This window comes from Fundulus heteroclitus, chromosome 12 (assembly GCF_011125445.2).
Source record: "Fundulus heteroclitus isolate FHET01 chromosome 12, MU-UCD_Fhet_4.1, whole genome shotgun sequence".
In the NCBI taxonomy this organism is placed as follows: Eukaryota; Metazoa; Chordata; class Actinopteri; order Cyprinodontiformes; family Fundulidae; genus Fundulus; species Fundulus heteroclitus.
This window is the reverse complement of record NC_046372.1, coordinates 37,984,763-38,012,156: the sequence shown is the minus strand read 5'-3', so window position 1 is coordinate 38,012,156 and position 27,394 is coordinate 37,984,763. Positions and strand designations below refer to the sequence as shown.

The window sequence follows — 27,394 nt, the reverse complement described above, 5'->3', positions numbered from 1 at the left end:
CCTGCTTGATTCCATCATGTAACAATAAAAAAATCTTGTAATCAGCCAGGCATTAGTCCCATATTCTTAGGATGTTTTTTTTGTAGACATCTGTCTGAAAGGAGCTCAGACTCTATCAAAGCATATCTTTTCTAAAGAGAGCAACAGTTTAAAAGGAAAGTTAAAAAATAATTATTTTTTTTTCCTTAGAAGACTTTCTTTGTTTTGTTCAGATGACCCGATGTGACGCCTTCTAGCTCTGAAGGCTGTGAGTCCGTCTCCAGGATTTGGCTTTGTGGTGTTCCTCTCCACTGGCTTTGAAAATGTCATCTGACAATCTGGAGTTGTCTGTTAGGGGGGGCCCAGCTCCCCTCCTGCCTCCAGCAGGAGCGGATGGAGCCATCTCATTTGTTTAGCTCCATCCTGATACTGTCATCTCTGTTTTCGTTTCACACACATTTTCTGAGTGTGCGTCTGAGCTGTGGGCCACGTGCTTTCTGACTGTAGCCTGTCCTCCGCCCGAGCACCATCTGCACTCGCGTCAGTAACTTCAGAGGGCTTCGGCCCGCCTCGGTTTACCTGCTGAGAGGACATGTGCTCTCTGCAAAAAAGGACGCTTCCATCAAAAAAAAAAAAAACCCTCATCAGTTCTTGGCAGCATGTCTGCTGGTTTGTCACAAGTCTTGGACAGAACTGAACACTAATGAGACTGCCCATCATGTGTACCTAGAGAGAAAGTCCCTCTTCCCACCTGCTACAGGACCAGCTCAACCACAGGATCTCTCCGGAAGCCTTTCCGTCTCCTCATTAGGGCTTCTTTGAATGGCGTCTGCTTCATTTCCACCAGTTCTCTCTCTCTTTTTTTTTTCCATGTCTTGCTGCTAATTGTTTCCACGTGTCAGACCTTAGAAGCAAAGAGGGGGGCATGCAAACACAGGCTTAGATTTACATTAAGAAATAGTTTTTTTTTTATTAAGCGTTCTGTAACTGGGCAGTTGGTTTATATTTAATATTGGGTTAATGTAATCATTGTTGGCCACATTCATGCTGATAAGGAATAGGGTTGTCCCAATCAGGTTTGTTTTTGTCTGTGACACGGATCAAAGTTGTTTAGGTATGGGGAACCGTCTGATGGAGCCCCCTTTCAATTAAACGCCACATGCCGTGGACACACGCGACACAAGCCAACCGGTATTTTAGTGTCAGCAATAATAACGACGCAACAGTAAAACGTAACGTCCTGCTTTGTTTCGCTTCTCCTCTCCTCCCTCCCCAGGGCATCTGGCGAATTCCAGTAGATGAGATTGATCGCCCAGGAAGTTTTGCATCTCATATGAACCGATCCGTCGTCCTCTTGCTGGAGGTGCTGTCTCAGCTCAAGGATCACAACACACTGCTAAAAGTCTCTTTCATGCTACACAAAAACCCTGACCAGGGAAAGTGAGGACACCCTTTTTTTATGTTTGCACTGTCCGTGTTATGTTTTATGTTTTGCGTCCCGTGACACGTCTTCTGGTTTCCCACAAAGGAAATATTTACGGGATGTTGATCGCCAGGTTTTGGCCAAGAGAGCATTTTTCCTAACTGTAAAAGTCCTGGAGGACAATCTAAGCAGTCTCACCGGGGTAAGAAAGAGCCACCGCACTAACGCACTCTCAGCCACCTGTGAATTGGGGTTGCAGACGTCCGGCGTGTCCTGACAGCTTCTGCTTTCTTTCAGGTGTCTGAGCAGCTTCACAAAGCGCCCGCACCCTCCATGGGGGAGATGACCACGACGGACACATCCAGCAGGCCCAGTCCGGAGGACAGCAAACACACGCTGCCTAAAAAGCCCGGGCTTACCGAGGGAGCCTGCGTCGCTGATACTGGGCCCAGAGAAGCCTCGCAGGCTCAGCTAACCCCAACGCCACCGTCAGCAGATAAAGGGAGTATAACTCAAGAGGGCTTTCCCGGGAAGGCGGAGACTGTTTTGAATGAAGGGAACAAAGGAGGGCCAGACGAACTGATGGAAATGGAAACATGTCTCTGGAGGAAGCCCTCCACGACCACAGACTCTCAGGGCAACCAAACGGAGGCCGAGGCCTCCCCGAGTGGCTTGGACGCCCAGCCGAAAGTGGCCGAAACCAGCCGGGCACCGGAGCTGTCTCTGGAGGAGCTGAGCATCAGCTCAAGACAGCAGCAGCTGCAGGTGGCTGCGCCAAAAGCGGCGGTGGCAGCAGGTGGGACCGATCAGGCCTTACTACGAAAACCAAACAGGAAAAGGAAACTTATAGAGGATGTGGAGTCCGGAAAAACCCTGCTGCTTGACGCCTACAGAGTGTGGCAGCAAGGGCAGAAGATCATGACCTACGACCTGGGACGCGTTGAGAAGATAATGTCTGAGACGTACATGCTCATTAAACAGGTAAACTTCTCAAAGATGCTTCGCCCTGCCGTGTGTGCACGAGTAACGTTATTCCTGTACTCTTACCTTTTCGTTTGTGCTTAGTCATGCGTGCTGAATATGAGCCATCTTAACGTGACTTCAGTTCGGGAAACCCCTCTGATTACAGCATTAGCAGCAAAAACGAGAGGGACTTTCCCTAATCTGAGTTTCCAGCGACTGCTGCAGAGCTGCATGTGTTGTTTTGTTTTATTTGTCCTCTCTATAACCTAAACTCAACCCCTGTGATTTTTGTTGCGTTGCTCTTACTCCCGTAACAGGAAACTGACCCTAAACAAATTGTTTGTGTCGTGAAGTGACATTTTGAAATATTTAGGTCACATCGGTGTGAGAGACTGGTTGGTTTCTCATATCGAGGTAAAGCGAGGTTTTGACTAGGGCTGCAATAACGGCGTCAGCGATATGCATTTCATGAAGAACCACCTGCAAGAAAAGGTTACCTAATTATGCAGGTACCATGCATTCAGGTTCTCTGCTTGTAAAATATTTGGTGACACTTGTTGATCTGATTGGCTGTCAATGGATTATATTTATTAGATTTAAACTGAGCCATCTGTTGCACTTACTGGAAAAATGCTGCCAGTAAGATTTATTTATATTTGTCTGGAACTAGGGACAAAAAGGTGGAGTTTTCAAAGTACCGCTACAGGCAAGTCGTGTTTATGATCCTGTCACACATCTGGGATTAGATCCAGTTAAAACCAGATGTTTAATACACATCTGTATAAAAAGACCTCATAACCTGTGTTCTCTCAATGTGACTTTAAATCAGACGAAATGTTTTCCCGCTATAGGTTCAGGTTAGATGAACAGAATATTTCTATTTGTTAGAATAATGGGATGAGAGAACTTCTCTCTTCAAAGTGAGACGTTTACATGTTCTTGAATTACTCTGCCTTTAAGCAGTTGTGAACGTTGGGATGACTGAAGGGGCCACATTAATCTGTTCAAACAATTATATGTCGGCATAAACACCAGGAGAATGGCCAGACACCGTGCCGTTCAGAAAGGAGAGTGGTCCTGTGTCCCAGAGAAGATTGGTGTTTTGGTGCAAAATGTATTGCCAGCCCCACAACAGCATCTAGTAAGAGTGTGTAATTATCCGCGGTGAAACGAGTTTTGTACCTACATGAGCTGAAAGGCCACTCGAAGCCATTACTCCAAAAGCAACGTTAAAAGCCAGGTTACGGTCTGCAAATGCACTCGGGGACAAAGACCTTCCTTTCTGGAGATATATCCCGCTGCGTGGCCATAATGACCGTCCTTTCATTAGGAGCGTGGAAACGGGGGGGAAACTTGCAAGCCGGAGAAAAACCTTCTTCACTGGGAAATACGAGGGTGGCTTCTTCATGCTATTTGGTGGTTTTTCTGGAGGAAGGACTGGTGCGCTTCACAAATTAGACGCCTGAAGCGACGTGTCGAGACATTAACAGGACATGTAAAACGCCGGTGCAAAAGGAACTTCCAAAAGAACAATGACCCTATTCGTGTTACTATATTGGGAACAAAGTGGTTTAAAAACAGCAGAATCTCAGTCCCACAGGACATTTGTGGTCAAAGCTGAAACGGTGTTTGCGAGCAAAGAGGCCAAAGTTTCAGCAGACTGGTACAAGAAGCTTTTACCTGGGTACATAAAGAGGTTGACCCAAGTCATAGTTTAGTTTTAAATGGGCTTTAATGTCGTGGTTAAGATTTATTTGTAGTTTTAAATGTGCTAGCAATTAGTGCAGAAATGTGTTAAAGTTCTAACTTTGAAGATTTTTTTTCAAAGCTCTCGAAACAAACGGCTCGTATATTAACCTGGCCTTTGGCAAAAAAAAAAAAAACTTTTGGTAGTTCTAAGAAACCTAAAAAAAAATTAAATATGTCGCCTGATTTAATGTCAGAAAGAAGGAACCAGATATTTACACATAATGTAATACAAAAATACCCTTTTTCTAGCTGCATATATTGCTATAATTTCAATTATTCTTTCTAGATCCTGCTTATATTAATAATTCTTTTTGTTTTGCTGCTTATAATTTTGGGCTCCCTAACAGACAGCAACTATTAAATGTCCAAGTAGCAAGAACAAGCAAACAGCGCTCCAACGTATGCAGATGACGCCGAGAATGTTTAGATGTTTTTCCCATTAGCGCCTTTTTCGTTGCCCTTCGTCACACACTCTGTAAATACTTTGTGGTGTGCTGCTGTGCACCAGGTGTCACTTCTAATTCGTAGCATGCTGCAGCTTTTATTCCTCTACGCGTTGGGAGTGTGCCGTTGCTTTGTTTTGATCCACTCCTAAGGTGGGCAAATAAAAAAACCCACAGTGTCATATGTGTGTGTGTGTGTGTGTTCCAGACGGGCAGCGTTTCCTGCCATCAGACCGTCTCAGCCTGACAGGGTTACGAATGTCAGCGGCGTAGTTTCCCCAATAAAGCGGTTCAGCCAGACCTCATCCGTGCGCGCGGCGCTGCCCCATCTCGCAGCGCCGCCTCGTAAAGCGCTCGGGTTGAAGCTCCCGGGTGTGATCAAACTCCGTCTCTTTACGGCAGCGTGTCAGTGCTTGATCTATTGAACGCCGCGCTGGTTCTCCAAAACTCCCCTCAGTCTGACTCACCAGATGGTGACAGCCCTCGCTAGAGGATCAGTCGCTCGATAAGTCGAGGTGCATTCACTTCCTCTTACGCTGGTACTTTCATTTATTTCTTTTTATCCCCTTCTCTGCTGTGAAAACAACGTGAACTGCTTTCTAACTTTGAAGCAGAGAATAAAAGGGCTTCGAGATTTAAGACTTTCAAATCTTGGCAGTCTAGCATGAACTTTGCCCGCCCCACCCCCGCACCCTCCACCCCCACAGCGAAACATGATCACGATCGTGAAATGAATCCACATAATCCAGGAATCCATGTTGCTGCGTGGACATTTTGCTCTCTGGGTCTAGTTGTCTGAGGCAAAACTCCCCAGAATGCTCCTCCCCTCTGAAAGGACAGAGCAATTCCTCTATGAAGACCCATGCAGCTGATATAAGCCATTTTAAGAGAAGCGACATGTTAGAACCCTCTCTGGTGGTCTGTGGTTTAACAGTGTAGGCTCTGAGAGGAGGCTGACATGAAACCTGACTCAGCCTATACAACTAATGAAGTGCTTTGAAAAGCCACGGCTGAATGCTGGGGGGGTGGCCCCTGAACCCCTTCAGATGGTCTTCTGCAGGGAACATGGCTGTAATCTGGGCGGTGCAGCTGCTGGGTCCGCGGCGTTGGCCTGCAGCTGAGCCTGCAGACACCCCCCCCCCCCCCCCCCCCCACAAGTTGAAGTGAGCCAAAATGCAGGTCCCTTTGTTTCTGTCGTCCCGATTAACAGAAGCGGAAGCTTTGTTGAAATCCCACAGGTTCGGACTCGGAGTCTGATTAACGACGCTGCGCCGCTCCGTGCTAATGTCCTTTCTCTGCCCGTTTGTCCCAGGTCGATGAAGACGTAGCTCTGGACCAGGCAGTGAAGTTCTGCCAGATCCAGATGGCCACCTCGGCACAGAGACAGGTAAGGCTGAGTAACTCATCCTACACCACACTATTATCTGTTCAGTGGCTTTTTTCTGTGTTAAATCTAAAACACTAAGCAACATTTAACTGTCCCGTTTCTACACATTAATAATCTTACCTACCACTCCCATAAATTGGCAATAGTGTTGTAAAAAGTTGTACATTTAAGGCTTTATTTGGCTATCTCTGTGAAAGTTATAGCTAATAATTTTGTCTAAAAAGCGGCCATCTGGTCCCTTAAACAACACGCCCTGTTGCAGCTGTTCTGGTATCATTACTGATTTTTATTATTTGTTGGGTTTTTTTTTATTAGCAGAGATGTTCCAGAGTAGCCAATTTCTGATCTCTGCTTTTATAAGCCAATACCATATGTATATAATAATCCTTTTTGCTAATTGAGATTTTTCTTAAAGGACTATAACATACAGAAAAGCCTTGCTACCCCAAGTTATTAATTGTGTACGTTATGTGCGTGAGGGAGGAGCCCAAAGAGAAAAGTCTAATTATACCAAACGAGTTTTCTGTTTATTTAAATAACATGCAAAATCGTTGATTTGCCACCTCAAACCTGAACTTTAGTTCTTGATTTAGTGCCTGCCTCCTTCTTTTCTTTCCCACCTCTTGACTGAACAAAAATCTCTTTCAATCTAGATCTGTCAGAGTTTAGAATAATTTTAAGCGCAACTTGATTCTGTGTTTAGTTTATTACTCTTGGGATCTGTTTCTGAAATCTAGAAGCCAATTTCAGCATTGTTTTGTCTCATGATTTGCAGACCCTAGCTATATTAACACCTGATCACTGTTCAAGTCAGTAAAGTGGAACTCAGCCCAGATGAACTGTAAAAACTGGGCCTAAGGGAGCTACTTTGATGTTACTGTGCACTCTGTAAACTTGTTTATTTATGCAATATATGCCTTAAAGCCATCTTAGTGTAGCCCTCTTAGGCTTGAATTTCTCCAACTGGTTCATGCTTTCATCATTTTAGACCTACTTCAGGTATAAAAGCCCCCCGCAGCAAGTCAGAATCCAGATTTGGAATTGCGAGCATTTGGAGCATTGATCAATAGTGTTTAGCATATGTTACAGCTTTGAACGTTAGCCCAAGGTAACAATGATGCTGCTAACATCACTTTAACACTTAGAAACTGCACCCATCCTGTCCTCCACTGCCTCGGCAGCTTCTGGTATCGCTGAGTCAGCGCATTGAGCCAGCGGCTTGTATTGATAAGGCGGGGGCCCGCGGGGCTCCACAAAGCCTCACTCAACCTCCAGGGACCAGAGGGGTGAACAATCCTCCACCTCAAAACACCGATCCGTGGTCAAGCCAGCAGTGTCGCCCTGGTCATTCTTCATGTTTCAACATGTCACTTTCCCTCATCCTGACCACAGCCCCGCAACTCATCCCCATACTTAGCCCCGCCCCTCAGGGTCTCTTGGCACCGGCCAGTTTGGTGGCGCTTTTTTCAAAAATGTGTCTGGGGGCGGGGTTATGCTTTTACATCGGGGTGAGTTACATGTTACATGTTAAAATTTTGTACTCAATGTCCAGGACAAAAAAATAAAAACATTTGTGTCTGGAAAAGGATGGGATTTTGAAATTAGAAACTGTGCTGGAACCCAGTGAATGACCCATGTGGGTGGATAATATGGGAATTAATTGGAGGCGTGCGTTAGTGAAACAGCAGGCTCCATGTGTGTATTCTAGAGAACGTCATTCCTGACGTAACCTTGAGACTTTCCAAAGGCTGCATTTCCGATTCCAACATGTTTCTTGACGGAGGAAGGAGACCTGCAGAGATTTTGCGTTAATACTGTCTTTGTCCTTCTCTGACTTGATATTTTAACATCTAATTAATTAATGGAAGTCATTAAACTTCCTATTGGTACAACTTCCACTCTGAACTGTGCTGTGGCTGACCCTGAGGTACGGTACATTCACTGATCCAAAAGAAATATGATTTCTGACTTTTTTCTGTCTGGCTCATTCAGCAGTCAGAACTGGTCAAGCCAAAAACCCGTTTATTTCTTGGTTTACCTCCGTTTATCAGAAAACCTGCTGGCACATGTCTCCTCTGTGCTGGATTACGGCAGGTTTAAATATAGATGTTCTGTGTTATTGTGGGAGATAAAGATGCAGCATTTGAAATGTGCTAAACTGATTAATAATGTGGTAATTCCAACACTTGAGGTCTGTCCCTCCACAGCTTGCCAAACTAAATATAGCCCCAAACAGAGTTTGTTTTATCTTCAGAGTCTCTGGTCTGGCTGAACACTTCCTAGTTTTCAGCTTTCCATTAGTTGAAATGCTGGTTATTCACACAACCTACAGGCTTGTAAAGTTAAAGGAGCATGACTGCATCTAAGAGCAATTTTAAAAAGTGAATGCAGCTGTAAATGAGCAGTTTCTTTGCTAGAACTGCAGCAGCACCTGTTGCCTTTTCAACACGTTCCCCGTCGAATCATTAGTTGCTCTGCTTGGTTTCTGTGTCGGAGTCTCCCCGTTCCTCTCGTCCCTCCTCCTCCCGCCTCCACAGTCATCAAGGGTCTCTCTGCCCACATCCTGTTGTCACGGTGATGTTCCCTGAACCTCCGGCTCATGAGAAGTAGATGTTGGTAAAATAAATCCCATTTTCCTACTTCTGTGATTTTCATTTCTGAAATAATCTTTTTTTTTTCTTCTTCTTCTTTATAATCATATTTTAAAATCTTGTAGAAACAGATGTGTGGGCACATCTTTGATGAACCTCTCCGTGGCTAATTCCACAGTCAACTTTACTCTTTTCCGAGGCGCCTTGTAAAAATATTCATACCGCTTGATTTATTTATTTTTTTTCCTTAATACAATCATAAATCTCAATGTGTGACCAATGAAAAGTAGCAAATCATACTAAAATGAATTTTTTTTCTACAAAAACCCATTGCAATTTATTTCCTTCAGATGTCACCTCATTATTAAATAGTCTACATGAGTGGTATTTAATCTTAGCATAATTTCAGCTACGTTGTAAAACAATGCCTCAAGTTTTGAACATTTTACAGAGCTCTGTTTAGTCCATAACCCTGAAATGGAAATACTATGGTACAACTGCAAACTTTAAACATACATTACATTAAGCCCATATTTCTGTATTAAATGTTTATTCTTTATCAGCTTGATGTAATATTCCAATCTTAAAGTCGTGGTTTCATTATATTTAAGCATCGTTAAGAGAAATAAAGGCTATCACACTAATTAATCTATATAATGTGTTTACCTATAAAGAAATTTTCTTTTTGATGATATTCTAATTTATTGAATATGACTGTAGATAGATGTTTGTGGCTGTAACATGACCTAATGTGAAAAAGTTTTGTGTCTGTGCAGATTTTTTTTGGGCATATTTTTTCTCCTGTGAAGACCAGGACATGTTTTTAATACTTACTGTAGCTTGACCAATAAGGCTGATTCTGTATCGACGACTCGTCATGTTTGCGTTTTGGTGGCACTTTCCAGCAGTTGATCTCAGCTTTAGCACAAGGCAGTATCCTTGGCTGCTTCCTACAGAGTCATGCACAGGGAGGTCTGCCCTTATAGGGCTGAGCTAGAAAATCAGCTCCTATCGCATGTGTGTACGTTAGCTCTGCCTTTGATGCCATAATGGGAGGAAAGCATCTACTCCTCTTCCACTCTGATATTTTTTTTTTTTCAAATCTGTTTATGCTTCTCACATTCTCCTGAAGAACTGAAATGGGTTAGCTCTTGGAAAGGCCAGCATAGGTAAAGATACAGTGTTTGTGATCAAATGTGAAATTGTTATCTAATAAGGGCTGTCAGTACATGCAGCTCCTTGCAAACACATTGGCACGTTCTCATCAGTTGGCATGTTACAGCTAGAAACTTCATTTTATTTAATTGGGATTTTAGGGTTATAGACCAAACCAAAGGAATGCAGAGTTGTCAAGTGAAGGGAAAGTGATTCATAGTTTTTAAAGTGTGACTCAGCCCCGCGGCAGAGCCTTAAAACTGCAGCTAAAGGAGGCGATGCTCGGTGGACCAGGGAACATGTGAGGGCTGGCCGTGGTCTGGGCTAATAAGGTAAATAAATGCTACGCTAATAAATTGCTAACCTAATAATCCATAAGAGAAACCCAAAAGCTCACTATTCCAACTCACTACGGACAGAGCCACCTTTACACCCCGCAGCTGCAGAGCTACCGACGTCAGTTTTTCTGATTCAAGTCACAAAATATCTTTTGAACCAATACTAATCGGAAATTCAAACGCCGTACAGTTGTTAACCATGAGGAGGGGGCCACACGGAGGGTTTTTAGCACTGAGCTATATTATACACTGGAGTGCTGATTTTGCCGAAAAACTGAAGTCACTGGCCGCCATCTTGCTCCTCCCTACTCTCACAGAATCCCACAGGATTTGGTTGCAACAACAAGCAGTTTTCTGGCTGTGTGAAAACGTTTAGGTAATTCTACAGTCAGTGGATGAACTAACACTATCAACTACTAGAAAATTAGGTGCTGAAATATTTTACATGTTATTCATATTAGATATATATATATGTATATATAAGTATGTGTATATGTATATATGTATATATATGTATACACATATGTAAATATATGTTTTTGTATATTGTTATTTATATATTTATAAATGTTAAACATATATATTTAAATAAATAAAATGCAAAATATTTCAGCACATGACTTTCTCAGTACTTGATAGTTTTAGAACATAACATAAAACTATATGGCATTTGACATTTTAAAAGTTTTAAGCCCCCCCTGAACATGAGAAAATCCTCGTTATTCGATGCTGTAGCGCACATATTCCTTAGTTACTGGGGGGAAATAGGGAGTACCAATATGGCGGCTGGTGGCTTCAAAGCGACTCGTTCAAACAGACGGTGATTAGCACTCCAGTGTATTATATAGCTCAGTGGTTTTTAGACACAAAAGCAGTAATTTGTCAAAATAGCGTCCACTATAACACATTTATGTATACAGTTTATCAGCCAAAAAAAGTTAATTTGGGGGGTCAGTTACCTTTTACACTTTCAAACAACAATTTGAAAAGTTGTAACATGTAGAAACTGGCATTGCTCTCAAATTTTCTTTGTAAAACAAGCTACAGCTCAGTCAGACCTGATGGAGAAAGCGTTCCTACAGCAGGATGCTGCTACCGTAATGCTTCATAGCGCGGATGGCATTTTCAGGGCGTCTCAGCATGCGGTCTCAAATTATTCTCATTTGATGTAAAGCGTTACAGTATGGTTGCGGATGTGTGGAGAGGGCTATTGTCCTGCTGAAAGGAAAACCTCCATTCCAGTATCAAGTGTTTTTCTAGCATCCAACAGGGGTTCTTCCAGGATTGACCTGCATTTAGCTCCATCCATCCATCCTGCTAACTTTGATTAGGTTCCCCGTTCCTGCTGAAGAAAAGCATCATGCCTCCTCCATGTTTCACCATAGGATTGGTATATTTCAGGATGACGCCAGGCCAATCCTTTCTATTTGCCCACGTAGTCGTGTTAGTAGAATAGAATAGAAATCTCCTTTATTGTCCCTCAGTGGGGAAATTCAGGTGTACCAGCCGCAAAGTGAGAAGCAAGTGGAAGTGTGGGGATTCACACGCAGGTTAATAAACTACATTCAGACAGTAAGAATAACGCACGCCACAGCAGCGCTCCCAGAACCTCCCCTGCAGTCCCGCGTGTGCTCCGGCCTTCTCAGGTACGCCGTGTTGCCCTAATGCATCACGCCCAGCTGACTCGGTGGTTTCCGAGCTGCCGCTGTTTAATTCATGAGATATGAATCATCAGGGCAGGAGTGGAGCCGCCGCGTGCTTGAAGCTGCTGAGCCGCTCTCCGTACGGGGGCCGGAGGGTCTGCTCTTCTTTCAGGCGCTTCTGCGCACATCGCCGCGTTGAACCCTCGTGGGAAATTTTGTCACACTCCGCTGTGATTCAGAGCACAAATTGACTTCAACTCCCAGCAGACCGGCGGGATAAATGGCAGATGAGCTGAAATGCGGGGTGCATTTGTCATAGCTTGTGCGTCGTGACATGGTGCGACGTGCTCGTAAGAGTTTAGTCTGCGAGGCGTTTGACACGCCAGCAGAAGAGGCGTCCTCCTGACTGCCTGACCTCAGAAACACTCCGGAGTCGCACCTCGTTTACGTTTTAGTCAGGCCTCGTTAAATCCAGCCGTAATTCACACGGGAGACCGTCCGTCCCCCGCGGCGAGGACTTCGCTCGCAGACGTTAGTCGTCGTCCACCGTTTCTTTTGTTTGAAACTGAGAACTGGAGGTTTATTCATTTCTTTTCAGCCGGGCTCCTCCGTGTTACCATGACAGCGGCTGTGGGAGCAGGCCGGCTGCTGTCGCAGGTTGTTTGTGCAGCTCTCGTGTTCATAAGTGGTCCTCTAAAGGACGGCTGGGGAAAGTGGCTCAGAAGAGCTGAGCTTTTCACCAGCAACCGTCCAGCATGCAGGTACGGCAGGCCGCGGCTCCTCAGGGAGCGCCGCGCCGCTCTGCGCCGCGCCGCTCTGCGCCGGCCGTCATTAGCCGGACTAATGCTGCTGAGTGCGGATCACTCTCCTTCTCCAGCTCTGAGCCTCACAGGAAGAGGACGTCCTGTTCTTTGAAGTCCAAACCCCCGGTCACTGCGACTTGCTTTAACCACTCTCCCCGTTTGTGTCTCCAGCAGTCAACAGGCGATGCCCCGACCACGCCCAAGTACGCCAAGGAGCACAGAGACATCTTCTTCCCTGCCTCCCTGCCGACGCCCGTCCTGCTCAGTCACCCTTCCTGCCACCCGCTGTCAACCCAGGATGGCCAGGCCAAAGGGGCCGGAGAGCCCCTCAGCAAGATGTCCAGACCTCAGAGCTCAGGCTTCCATGATCAGCTGCAGCAGAGAAGAGCAGGTGGCCAGTCTGCTGCCGCCGTGGCCTTCCTCCCGCCTGCAGGTACACAGGCTTAGTCATGTCTCATCAGCGTGTCTTCGCTTGCTTTATTTTTTTAAACTAAACTCCTTTTTTTCCCTGATGTTTACATCTGTTGCTATGGCATGTTATTATATGCTGCCAGCAGGGGGCGCCTGCAGTCTTCCTCAGATGCATTACATAAGGGGTCTGGGTGCAGTTTTGCCTTTCAGCCTTTGTTTGTCCCCCAACCAGAGTTTCTGTGAGCGGTGTCCTCCAGACTGAGAGTCTCTCTTCTGCCTGAACGGGTTTCTGGGAGGATTTGCTTTAATCGTTGCTGACCCCATCATGAATATTCAGTCTACGCCGTGTTTAATATCTAAAGAAGCAGGTCGTCCAGCCAGCTAAATTCAGCATATATTCCACTGGTAATCAAAACTCAAAGCCTGGATCTCTAATATCAACATTTTAATGATGATTTCTTCCTTGTGAGTTTGCATCAGGGTTTAAATATTTAAACAATTATTTCAGAGCCTTTCAACACAGTTGATGTTGGCCTGGTCTTTTGTGTTGCAGTGAATAAGTATTTGGAAGCCTGTGATGGTGGAGTTTTTACACCAGTTTCCTTCTTTAAACCTTAGATCAGGCACAAATCCTTTACCCTATTAAATGTGTTTTATGAAAAAAGAAACCCACACCGTTTTTTTCATGTTACTGAACCATTACACAGGTCAGGGTTTTCTCTCTGTGCGTCCATGATGTTGCACAGCGGTGAATCCGGAATGAACTGTTAACACCCGCTTCTAATTTCCCTAGGTCTGGTGACCTTTAGCGTGTGCAAATTCATGCAAAGGCATGTTTGCATCAACAGGGATTTCCATGCAAGCGGTCGCATTCTGCAACAGCTCGCCGACGTGAATTATGTAATGGTTTCCTAGGCAACAATCGCTGAGTCGTAGTTCAGATGTTGGCGTGTTTGCCACGACTGCGGGGGAATTTTGGCACTTGGAGGCGATCTGGAAAGTAGAGCCAGGCCTGTTGAAATGCCAGGTTTTTGTGATGTTCATCGTTTGGCACCTTTTGTTACAAGTGTGCACGCCTTTAAACTTTATTGAACCGCGTTTTGAGTTAATGACAGCATTCATTGCCTTCCGGTCTCTGATTACCCTACAAAAATAAAGTTCAGCTTTTCTAGCAGCTTTTTCTTGGTTGAATACATAAGCGGAAGCTATGAGCGATAAACGACACGACATAAAAACATATTCATTGAACCTCGTTTTTAGCTGATTTTCCATTTAACAACTGATTAACATCTACAGGTATATGGGACAATTGTTTTATGAAAATTAAATCTGGAAATGATTGTTCTCTAGTTATTGTTCATAGTCAAAAGGTTTTTACCTGCAACAGAGTTTAAGCATGAAAGCAAAAGCATTTTACAACAGGATACAAAACAATCATTTATAAATACTGAAAGTGCCGTTTTAAAGACATTTTTAATGTAATTCAATAGCTCCATCAAAACTAATATATTGAATCACTTTTTAAATCAAATGGTTAACTGTTTTACATCTGCAAACTAATGTGGAGGAAAATTAAAACGAGAATTCACTATATGCTAAAATACTATAATTATTTCAATATGTTATTATTTTACATTTCATCATGAAACTGGTATAATTGTATTTATTGTTGTGTTTATTGTTTGTTGTTATGCTTCCTATTTTAATTGTCTCTATGGCCGCCAAATGGCCCCCACATCTCATTGGCTCAGCGACTCAGCTGCAGACCCAATGAATAGCTTTAGCCCCGCCCTCCTATATAAATTCACATGTGCTGCAACACAGATCTGAGACACGATTCAATAAAAAATTTATATAGCACATGTTATAAAACTGATTATTTTAGCACATTTTCCCCACATTTAATTAAATGTTGAATGTATTATTGAAATATTTGATTAAAAATAACTGACTTTTATTTATTGGATGCCCTTCTATTTTTTGTTATTATCCCCTATCTAAATGTTTATGCATCACCATTGTTTAATTCTGGCCAGTAATAGAGAAAGGCCACCTGGGATACCTGCCCCTTAGTTACACGCTGTTCCCTTTTTTTCAGAAACTAAACAAGGAATGTTCTTTGTTGTCCCAAAACGTTCCTCTGCCTGCGTGTTCTGCGTTGTCGTAATTCACTGTTCTCTGAAGCGTTGCATTTGGAGGTTGTCAGATACTGGGTGACGCGTTGTGTTCTCCCACAGAGGAGCGGGAGGAGCCCTCAGAGGGGCTGCTGTACCGCCAGCAGGAGTCCCACCTCTGTCAGCGGATGAAGCTGGCCACGGTCTCCCAGGGACAAGAACCTTCAGCTGGTTGGTTTCAGGAGGAAACCGCCACATGTAGCACCACGCAACCTTGTTCAGGTCAGAGCCTTTGCATCATACCGGTGCATCCCGGTAAATTAGAATACCGTCTGAAAGTGCATTTCTTTCTGGAACACACTTCAAAAAGTGAATCTTCTATTTATTCAATGCACACAAAGTAATATATTTAAATCTTAATTACAATGAGCCTAGCTTACAGCTAATGGAAACCCTAAATTTGGTTCAGAATGCTGGGCAATATGAATAAAAACTGAATTTCTTCAGCTGCAATGGTACGTTATGTCATGAGTAAAACTGCTGACTTCGTAATGATCCAGCAGACGGTCATTAACGCCCTTCCAAAGCAAGAAAAGCCAGACGAGGGCATTGCTAAAGAAGAGTGCTGCATCTAATCATAGTCATGGAAAGTTGAGTGGAGGAGATGAATGAAATATAGTTTCATAGTTTATTAGTTTTTTTCATCTCGAACACAAACAATATTATAATCAAGCATCAGTCTACAGTTCAAAGTTCAGTTTTAAATCATACATGTTACAAAGATCAAAAAGGTCTAGGCTGAAGCTGTTCAGCTACCTACCAATTAACTAATTAGCAGACTGTGGGCGGAGTTATTTATTCCAGAGCCATCGCACACAGACGCGTGGAACACTGCAAAAAGGGAACTAAATTTAAGTAAAATATTCTTGAAATGGGTGCATTTTTCTTTGATTTGAGCAGCTAAATAAGACTATTTGCCAATGGAATAAGTATTTTTACCCCTAAAATAAGATGATTAGATATCTTGCACTTGAAATAAGATGATGGAGATGAATTGTTCTTATTTTAAGTGCAAAAATCTTATTCCATTGGCAAATAGTCTTCTTTACCTGCTCAAATCAAGGACAAATACACAAATTTCAGGAAGATTTTACTTACTTTGAGGTCCCTTTTTGCAGTGAATGAATTTAGTGATGGTATGTTTGGATATTGTGAGATTAGAAAAGTCGTTTTTACTGTAGGTATACGAACCACGTGCGTTTCTGTTGATATTAAAAAAGCTAATCTATTTACAAACCATCCTTTTTTCTCAGACCAGCAGCAGTATGCCAGCAGTGAGCAGTGCAAGCTTCCAGACCCCAGCCGAATCCGCTCCAGAGTCCCAGCAAACATGCCAAAGCTTTTCATCCCCTCCACCGTCACCAAGTTCCCCCCAGAAATCACCGTAACACCTCCGACGCCCACGCTGCTCTCCCCCAAAGGCAGCATCTCAGAGGAAACCAAGCAAAGGCTGAAGGTAAGCCCTCCGCCTCTGGCTCTCCTGTCCGCCCGCATCAGGCTCTGAACAGTGCCCCCTGCCGTCTGCTCCTGTACAGAACGTTATCTTGTCGTCCCAGTCTGCCGCCACCGTCAAGAAGGACACGCTGACCCAGCCGGTGCTGGAGGTGCAGGAGACGTCCAGCCAGGAGTCGTCTCTGGAGAGCGAGTCGGACGAGGAGGAGGACGACGACATGGACATCTGAGCTGAAGCTCGGCTCCAGTCTCATCTGGCTCCATTTTTTTTATTTTATTTTTTCCAAAGAAATTGTCGATTCCTCAGCAGCTGCCTGTGTTGACGCTTTGGTTCCCTCACGTGCCGTATGACGGAAAGCTCTGCTCCAACCAGATGAGATGCAGTGTAGTGTTGCCGTGGTCGGTGGTGTTGCTGCATGGCAGACCGACACGTGCCACCAGCGCAGAGCACACGTCGGCTTCTTCAGCTCTCTTGCTTTACCCCCACCCCCCCCCCCCCCCCGATCTGGCAAAAAAAGAAGAAGAAAACCAGACTTTGCCTTTAACGGCTACCAGCGACATGTTTATGCATCTTTAATATGTTGTGTGCTGATTGTTTTCTCTCCGAGCTGCAGCTAAACCGCTCGTCTTGAGCTCCCCCCCCCCATCTGAGGTCGCCTCGGTCTGGACCGACGCTCAGCAGCATGCACTTTCTCTCCACTCCGGCGTCTCAAAAGACGAACGCCGAGGTGAAAGCGAGGACAGCCGGCCGCATCCTGGCTCCATCTGTGGAGCCAGCGATCCGCAAAAAGCCTCCTCACCTGTAGCAGACTGAAAATGTTTACACTGAACACTTGGGATGTTTTTCAGTTGGCACATTTAACTTTGTGCTCCTTTTTTTTGTTTTTTGTACTGACTGTATTTCTTGTAATATTCTATTGTTTTCTCTTTTTTGTGTGCATTTGTAGCTACGAAACACTTCTTGCCAGGATGACGTCCTGTCACCAGCACTGATCTGATCTGAACGGCGACAATAGAGGCTTTCACTTATTAGGAATTCCAAAAAAGGAACGAAAAATAATCTTCTTTGAATGTTTAGCTTTGTTGGATGGAGGGTTGAGCTGGAGAGGGGTGCACACGTGGTGAGACCGTAAAACATTAGGGTGCGGGTTCTACGCCGCCATCTCACCCGGCGTCAGGGGAACCCATATGCATGATTATGAGGACTCTGCGATCCCGATGCCTTTCCACTGAACTCGTTTAAGGAGAATTTGTCACATTTCTTGCCTAACTCAGAGGAAGACGCACAGAATGTTTTTTACAGATAGTTTTCTATAAAAAGAAAGACTTATTATGTTTCCTGAAAGCCGCGTGAGGTCATTTTTAAAGAAAAGAGAAAAAAAAGGGCACAAATGGAAAAAAAAAACAATCCCCCGTACGAGAGGGAAAAAACTGCTTTGTGTTTTAGTTTGTCGTTCATTTGGAGGGTTTGTGAGGTTGCTGTGATGGGCTTTTGGAGCTGAAGCAGTCGGCGGGTTTAAGTCCTGAGGCCACTCCAACATGTTCTCTGTGTCTGGACTGAATGAATTATTGATGTCAAACCAAATATATATATATTTGAGAAACGCATTTGTTGTTTCGAGTCTTTAAATCCAAACAAATCAAACCGCTTTCTTGTCATTTTGTTGTATTTGTAACACAGAGGCAACTTTATAAATTAAAGGAACTATAAGTGACATTTCACCACTAGGTGTGCTGTTGAGCACCTGGGAAACCAGAGGTCATTGTTAATCCTTCCTTTGCCTTTTTTTTCCTTATCTGACAACTTCTTTGCTACAGACTGTAAGTGATGATAATAATGGGTCCTGATCGTCTTCAGGCGAACGTTTCGATCCGCTGGACGTGCCCTCCACCATTTTCCTTCTACGCCCTCCTATGCTCTGACGGCAGGGTGGGGCTGACTCCTTCAAGGTGTATTTGAAATGTAATGTTTTTTTAAACAACTTCACAAAGTGAAACTTGTAGGTTCATCGCTCAGTGATGAGTTTCAGGTGTTTTTGATGCCTGGCTTAAAGCTTATGAAGAGCCAAACTTCAGTTTTTCAGATAAAAATGGATAAAGGTCCACACTTTATAGCTCTTTATCAGGTCCTGATGACCCCAAAGTGCTCACCCAACATTCATCCACAGCGGTAAGCTACATTGTAGCCACAGCTACAAGCGGCACCGCGGGGCCCTCTGACCACCGGCAGCAGGCAAAGTGTCTTGCCCAAGGACACGACGACAGAGACGGATAGAGCGGGGGTTTGAACCGGCAACCCTTCAGTTACAGGACAAACTCCTGGCTCCTGCCTCACTGTCGCCCTGATATTATGCATAAAAGGGATTATTGATACAGAAATGTCAGCCTACTGGAGAGGTATCTACTGTGCATGCTCTTCCTTGTTGGTCGGGGCTCCTTGTGCTTGAATCACTGCATGAGTGCGGCGTGGCATGGAGGCCATCTGCTGATGGGTTCAGGCAGGCCAGCTTTAATCGCTGCCTTCAGGTGACCTGCATCGCTGGCTCTGCCGATCTTCCTCTTGACAACACTACACAGATTCCCGGTGGGGTCCAGGTCAGACCATTTGCTCAGCAATCAAGCAGCAATGCAGTGGTCATTAAAGCTGGGACTAGTACTTCTGTCAGGTGCCCAGTCCTGATGGCCAAGGAAATCAGCATCTCCATGAGGTGGACTTCAGAAAACCCAGTGGACCGATACCAGGGAATGACACGGCACCCCAAGTCAACCCTGGAGACCAAACTCCTGCTAGCCTTTGTGTCCCAATCATCTCTAGTTACCCCTCATTCATGTGGACCTTTTACCACACTTTATCCTTCCACTTAACTTTCCACTACTGTACAGCTTCTGTCTTTAGAAATGATTTTTTGTGTCTTACTCTCTAGTAGACAGAGCCCCATAACTTTGTAGGGTATAACATGTCTGGTCTAATTGTCTTAGAATCTGGATTCTGCACTGCAAAAAGGGAACTAAAAGTAAGTAAGATTTTCTTGAAATTAGTGCATTTATCCTTGATTTGAGCAGGCCATCTAACGATGGAATGGGATTTTTGCACAGGAACAACTCATCCTCATTTCAAGTGCAGGATGTCTAATTATCTCAATCCTCATTCCATTGGCAGACAATCTTATTTACCTGCTGAAATAAAGGACAAATAGTAATTTCAAGAAGATTTACCTACTTTTAGTTCCCTTTTTGCAGTGTGTTAATCATTAAAATTACCAGAAAAGAGCTGCAACTGTGAGGAATATTTTCATGAGTTTCCTTTCTTGATCTGAATAACAGAAATGAGCTCTTCTGTCTTGTTTGCCATGTTACGGCTGAAGTACCACACCGCGATGGAGTGCGTTAACCTCAGCACCATCTCCACAATGTCTTGAGGATGCTGGTAAACAGTAACAGTGCAGTGTGCTGGGCACGATTCAAGATCCCAATGATGTTCTTCAAGCTCTGTTCTCCATTTAATTCAACAAGAATAATCATTCGATGATAAATTTTAACAATTGAAATAAGTGACCCCAAGTGGAGCAAGTGAATGATAAATACCTAAACAACGCAAGAGTCTTTATCAGAATTATCTTGGTGGTTACATTTTTTACAAATTCATCTTTAGAGAATGTAGCAAAGCAATGTTTAACTCAACATTAAAATTTAATGTGGGGAAAGATTATACTGAATAGAAATGGGGGGGGGGGGGGGTGTATTACAAACAACTTTATTGTCCCCCTTTCAGAAATGACTGCAGAATGCCTGCAATAATAAACAGTCAGTAAAAGTTTTTTTTTCTGTTTTGTTTTTGGGGAAAAAAAGAATCAGCTTTCATCAGAGATGTACTGGGTCGCCTGCTTTCACATGTGAACTTTAATAAAATCCCATTCTTAGCCAATGTGGTTAAATGTGATGTCGGCCCACGCGCTGCAGCTGTAAGAGCTTTTACTCTTCCAGATTTAGGAGTCCATTCCTCCTTTTGTAAGGTTGGACTAGAAGGCCTGGCTCAGTCTTCACTCTGTTTTACCCCAGAGGAGTCCTGGCAGGTAGACGTCCAGACTCTGCGCAGGTCAGTCAAGTTCCTCCACACCTAACTCGCCCCGTCATGTCTTACTGGACCTTGATTTGTGCGCTGGAGCAAAATCATGTTGGTACCATCCCCAAACTGCTCCAGTGAAGCTGGGAGCATAAAGCTGTCTGCTGACCCCGCTCTGAGATTTTTATGTGGACGACCACTTTACGGCTGAGTTGCTGTCATTCCTAACTCAGCGTACAACAAGCTCCCACTTCAGGTTCTAATACTTCTAACAGCGGACAGTGAGATATTTAGTAGCAGCAAACTCTCACAGGGAAACACTTTCACAAAGGCTTATTGAAGCAGTCTGCCAGTCTGAGTCCCTTGTCTAATATATAAATACATAAATAGATATGAAACTCCCCAAAACTCTGACTGGGCTGTAAATGATCACTGTAGGTCTCCTCCTGAAAAGGCGGGACACACTGGAAATGCTTTCCAAACTGAATGCACATTCCTTTGTTCATCTTGGTACTTCGCAAACTTTCCAGAAATAATCTAGGAGCAAGCATTTGTAAACTATGTGTTTACGCCTATATACAGCCAGGTATAAAATGCAAAGCACAATGTTAGACAGCATCCAAGGTAAAAAAAAACCTGAAAGCCAACCTTTGGGAAGCTTTGTGGCCATCTTCATCTTGAGCATCCAACCCCCACAACCAGCTTTTAATCTCCTCTGGAAAACACAGTCTAAACCAAATCAGCGTTAAACCAATTCACCTGGTCGGTGTGTAGATACAAGACGCTTTTTAAAAGATATTTCAAACCATGTAAAAATAACACGCTGGTCTATGTTAAACTGTATAAAGCTTTTGATACCGTTATGAAAGAAAGTTGTTTGCATTTTGCCTTAATGTGGATGTAAAAACCAGCTTTAAAAAAAATACTTGTAAGGTTGTTATTGAAAAGCCGAGGATTTACCATTTGAACTACGACATGAAATGGGATCTTCTTTGGGATCCCTGCTGAGCAGCTGGCAGACCTCCCTGCGCGGCCAACGTGGAGCTGCTGCTCAAAGGGCTCGTACACCGTGGTGTGAACTCTCTGACACCAGGGAAGTCATTAGTCTTCATTAGCAACTTCCAGGAGTTTCTTATGAAGTGCTGTGAAGTTGTCATTTGCTCCCTTTGCCAGGAACACTACATGTGAGGTTTGTTTTCCTACGCGGAGGGCCAAATGTGAACCCTGCCGGCCCCTGGTTTGGTCATGGTCGCGTTGGTTAAAGATGGTGAGATGAAAAAAGATTGTTATTCTTCATGTTTTACTGTAAGACAATCTGTTGTTAAAACAGACAACGGTTTTGTCTTTCTGTTGATAATATATACTTCTTGCTGCATTGCTGCTAATTATTACACCATCTAAAAAGATATAAAAACAAAACAAAAAAACACTGGCTCCTTACAAATTGTCATTCATTTAAAAAGTGTTTATATCAGACAACGATAACCTGAGTGAATAAGGAGACATTTTAAAACAATGATTTATTAAGGGAACTATCTAAATCAGCCTTGCTTTGCGTGAATATTACCCACCCCCCCTTCTCAAACCATTATTATCTGTAATTCAGCATTTTTTCTTTAGTTCCTTTTGACAAACCAAGGCCCAGTTGCTTCCAGAACTAAAAAAACAAAGAAATACCAAAATGCAACCCAACATGAAGGAGGTTAAAAGATTTGAAATCGCAGCCCGCTCTCATCAAATTGAATTCAAGAACATATGAGAAACGAGGTGACTGACTTCCATCAGCTGTTTTTAAGGAGTCTAAACACCAGTAAAGCTCATCAAGGACCATTATTTTGCCAAATGGAGAAAACATGGAACAGGGTGAATCTTCCCAGTGGTGGTCGACTCCAAAATCGTGTTGATAGCTCCTCAACAGGAAGAGGAAAGAATCCAGAAAAGCATTTAAAGAACAGCAGGCTTCCCTTGCCTTCGTTAAGGTCTGTGTTCACGAGGGAACAATAGGAAAGTGACTAAACGTAACCCAGAAGAACAAAAGGTTCTATTTTACATTCGGCAACAGATACCCTGATGATCCCAAACAATTTAGGAAAATATTTTGTGGACGAGACAAGATAGGATCTTTTAAGAGCGTTGTGTGCATCCTGTTACACCTGACAATTAACCCAGCATGCCAAAGAAAGGACACCATAGTTATATGGCAGTGGTAGTGTGATGGTCTGGGGCAGCTTCTGGGCTTTAGGACTTGGACCACTAACTATGACAGATGCACCATGTATTCTGCTCTTCACCAGATACTCCTGAAGGAGAAAGTCCAGCCAACATGATCGTGTGCACCTGAGTTGCCCTCAAGGACAATGATCCAACGTCATCACCACGTCCATTTCTAAAGGGCTCACAAAAAAAAAAGAAAATGCATTACATGTTCCAAGTCCAGACTTCTGATTTACTGTGCATAGCATTACCTTAAGCATGTCGTTCTGAACCCTGCAGAATGACTCAATTATTCTTCCATAAGAGACTCCTTGCAGACACAAACGCATGGCTGCAGTTTTGCTCGCCAAGTGGGGCACAACCAATTAGATTTAGCATAGTTACTTTTTCTAACAGATCCAGGTAGTTGTGACATACATCTTTTAAAAAGAGCATTTTTAATTTACTTTAAGAATATGTCTCATTGAATTCATTTCAATTCAATTTTATTTATATAGCGCCAATTCACTACACATGTCATCTCAAGGTACTTTACAAAGTCAAATTCAATCATATCATCCAGACAGATTGGTCAAAAAGCCGGCTCTGACCAAATTAAGCAGAGTAAGCCCTGGAAACCTGTTTAATATGGGATTTAAATGGCATTTCAAAAATAACACCAAGGTTTTTTTTTTTTTTTTACTTTATTACCAGAGGGCAATTTAATGCCGTCCAGAATAAGTGATTGATTAACAAGTTTATTTTTTGAGGACTCTGGTCCATAGATGACAAATTCGGTCTTGTCAGAATTTAAAAGCATAAAATTTAAAGTCATCCAGGTTTTGATGTCATCGAGACATGCCTGTAGATTGATTGGATTTGTCAGGATTTATGGATAAATACACCTGAGTGTCATCAGCATACAGTGGAAATGAATCCCATCCTGTGTGATAATTTTGCCTATCGGAAGCATATATATATATATATATATATATATATATATATATATATATATATATATATATATATATGAACCCTGTGCCTGTGGTACTCCACAAGTGACCTAGCATTTGCAGATTTATTATTAACACGAACAAACTGGAATCTGTCAGACAGATAAGATTTAAACCAGCCTAATGCTTTTTCCCTTAATCCCTACAGTATGTTCACATCTTTCTAGGAGATTATTGTGATCAATTCTATCAGATGCAGCACTGAGATGTAACAGGACAAGGACAGACACAAGTCCATTGTCTGAGGCCATGAGAATATCATTAGTGACTTTCACCAGAGCTGTATCAAAGCTATGATGAGCTCTGAAGCCTGACTGAAACTCTTCAAACAGGTATCTGCTGTGTAAAACATAATAAATAATAAAACTGGTTTGATCTGAAGCATTAAAAGTGTGACTTAAACAGCAAAAACAGAAAAAAATCATCAAGGGATCAAATAGTTCTTTTTTACAGCTGTGTATGTAATGAATATGACAAAATCATTTTCTGACCCATAATACAGGACCGTTAAGTTAAAGGGGGGAAAAAAAGCATTGTTTGCATCCATGGCTACTTTCTCTGCAGCAAGAAGAGTGTCTCTTTCCGCATCAAAAGGATGTGCTGCATGGCTAATGTGAGCGAAAGGTGTGAGATTTCTCGTCAGGGCACTCCAGGGGCTCTTTATGGGCCTGCTGCAGAGCCGTCTGATCCCCGGGTCCTGGCTGTATATTGACAGCTGTTAACTCGAGGAGCGCATGATGGAGATCTCTGTGCAGCCTCGGCAAATGGCCGAAGGCCGACAGCGGGGAGGTGGAGCCAACGTGCCGAAAAAGGCGAACTAAATCATGCCCAGGAAGGAGCCTCCATGAAATCAGACATATGATCTGAAGAGTCACCGTGGAAAAAGGAGGAAAAGGTTATTTTGCATTCCTTGATGAAGCCGTGGTTGTTTCCTTTAAAACAGGCCCGTGGACATCCACTGGAGTTTCTCTGAGCTTAAATTAAATAAAATTAAATAAAATCTCCCCGGGTAGGGCTGGATGTTATATAAAGCAGCAACCTGTCCTTGCCATTAGTCGCCCGGCCGTGTAGCAGTCCCACCTGTCGCCTTTAGACCCCGTCTGTAACAAGGCTGACGCTGCTGCTGCTGAAACCTACACCTCTGGGCCCTGACACTGACTCTGTCTGCTGAGAGGAGCCTAAGGAGACCTGATGGCTTTCCCGGCTGGAATACCCCGCAACCGACCCGTCCCATGAGGCTGTTACAGGAGATCCTCGCCCAGGCCCAGAAGAGCTGAGCAGAGCGACGCTCAACCTGTGATGATTTACTCCCCGACATCTGGTCTCACATAAACACGATCAGAAAACACGTCCTCAAGGCCAACGTGGCCACGTTTCAGAGAAAGGCGCAGCGCCGGGGGACATCGGCGTCGTTAAATGACCGCATTACGTCTTTAAGTGCACCTTTACAACCTGAACGTTTTCCTTTTTATTCCACATCGATCCCGGCGCAGAGCCTGTCAATATCTTCACAGGAGGTGGGGACATCTCGCACCATTTTGTGGACACTTACAGTACCTTCCAAAAGTACTCAAACCCAGTTTTTTGTTACGCTTCAACCAGAAACTTCACTTTTTTTGTGGTGGTGGGGGGGTTTAGTGTGATAGACAAACACTAAATACTTAACTGTGAAGCGGAAGAAGAATGAATGTCTTTTTCTAGAAAAGACAATTTGTCCCCTCTCAGTCAACACTTTATACACTGCAAAAACAGAACTAGAAATAAATAAAATTTTCTTTAAAATTAGTGCATTTGTCCTTGATTTGAGCAGGTAAATAGGATGATTTGCCAATGGAATGAGATTTTTCACTTAAAACAGGAACAATTCATCTCCATCATATTATTTTAAGTGCAGGATGTCTAATTATCTTATTTTTTACTTATTTATTACCCATTCCGTTGGCAGATAATCTTATTTACCTGCTCTAATCAAGAATAAATACGCTAACTTTAAGAATATCTTACTTATTTTTAGATCCGTTTTTGCAGTGTAGAACTACAGTGTGTTTTGCTTCAATTCCACTGCCAATAAAAGGGAACCAAAAATAAGTAAAATTTTCTTGAAATTAGTATATTTTTCCTTGGTTTGAGCAGGTAAATAACACCATTTGCTAATGGAATAAGATTTTTGCACTTAAAATAGGAACAATTCATCAGCATCATCTTGTTTCAAGAGCAGAATTCCTAATTATCTTATTTTAGGGGTAACAATACTAATTCCATTGGCAAATAGTCTCATTACCTGCTCAGATCAAGGAAAAATACACCAAATGCACCAGATTTCCTTCAGGATTTCCCTGCGTTTAACCTCATCCGTCTTCCCGTGTAACCTGATGGGCTTACCCGTCCCTGCTGAGGACACGCATCCCCACAGCATGATGCTCCCGCCGCCGTGTTTAACAGTGGGAATGCTGTGTTCAAGGATTCCTGCTACACATAGCGCTTCCCACGAGGGCCAAAACTTTCAATTTTAGTCTCATCTAACCGTCTTTCACAGGTCTCCCGTGTCTTAAACGTGCATCAGAGTGCACGTATTTCTTTGAACAATTCAACAATCTTGCCACTGCGCTGCGTGCGTGCCCCTTGGTCTCTGTGAAGCTCCCTCATGTTCTCTGACGTTCTCCAACAACGCTCCGAGGCCTTCACGGAACAGCTGGATTCATACTGAGATCTATTGCCTGAGAGGGATTGATATGCAAATCACCCATTTCAGATTTCCATCTGGAAAACACTTTGAAAGCCACGTGCTACTTTCCTTGCGCTTCATAAATCGTGCGCCACGTTGTGTTTGCCCGTCACATAACATCGCGATAAACTACGTGAAGGATCGTGTTCGCAGCAGGACAAAAGGCACAAAGACCCCCGAGGGAAGGGTACTCCTGCGAGCCGCTGTGACTGCCTGCATCTCTTATTGTATGTGTGCACATTGCCTTTTAAAGCGCGGCGCCTGTAGTTTGTTATTCATACAGTTAAGATTTAAAAAAACGCTCCTTGATGCAGGGGCGTAAAAGGCCGTGCTTACAGAGGGCATTGTATGCAGCACCGACATGAGAACCCCAGAAGAAACCTCTGATGGTCTGTGTTTCTGAGCCCGAGAGGAGCTGAAGTCAGTTCTCGCCAGAGGAAACAGGAAATTGGCTTTTTTTTTAACCCCCTCCTTCAATGCTAATGCTTGTAATGTGTAGCGGTTGTTTCACCTGCAGTGAGGCGGTACGGTGAGCCGTGGCACCTGTGGATTTTACCTGGAAGTGGACATGAAGGGGGGCAGCTGGGTTCGCTCTCCTAGCTCTCCTGCCCCCCCATCCTTCAAGCCTGACATTGAGCTTGTGGTGCTAACTGGCTGTTAATTGCCCACCCATGCTCTGGGCTTTCTCCTCATGCAGAAACCGGCTTCTTCAAGGGAAAGCATCTTAATGAGATTATCCATCAGGGCTCGGGCCTGTCTAGACAACCCAATACACAACCACCAGCGTCGCCCCCCTCCCCGTGGTCCTTGGTGGGGGGGGCCTCTGAGGATGGCCCCAGGTAAAACTTACCTGCGAGAGGATTGCGTGGTATCACCACACCATTATGGG

The 27,394-nt window shown here is 43.7% G+C and overlaps 1 protein-coding gene across 12 annotated transcripts in view; it reads left to right on the top strand.

Moving 5' to 3' along the window:
- cabin1 (calcineurin binding protein 1) overlaps nt 1–18,269 on the top strand; it is a 59,537-nt gene extending 41,268 nt beyond the window's left edge. For 5 of the 12 annotated variants that reach the window (XM_036144561.1, XM_021308924.2, XM_036144566.1 and 2 more), the window contains 8 exons: nt 1,256–1,419; nt 1,508–1,604; nt 1,700–2,383; nt 5,870–5,944; nt 12,646–12,907; nt 15,123–15,281; nt 16,313–16,515; nt 16,595–18,119. In XM_036144561.1, the coding sequence (XP_036000454.1) occupies nt 1,256–1,419; nt 1,508–1,604; nt 1,700–2,383; nt 5,870–5,944; nt 12,646–12,907; nt 15,123–15,281; nt 16,313–16,515; nt 16,595–16,741 (1,791 nt within the window). In that variant the 3' untranslated portion in view covers nt 16,742–18,119. Of the gene's footprint in view, nt 1–1,255; nt 1,420–1,507; nt 1,605–1,699; nt 2,384–5,869; nt 5,945–12,645; nt 12,908–15,122; nt 15,282–16,312; nt 16,516–16,594 lie in introns of all 12 variants that reach the window. The other 7 variants (XM_021308926.2, XM_036144567.1, XM_021308927.2 and 4 more) reach the window with 5 other exon arrangements.
- The last annotated feature ends 9,125 nt before the right edge of the window (nt 18,270–27,394 follow it).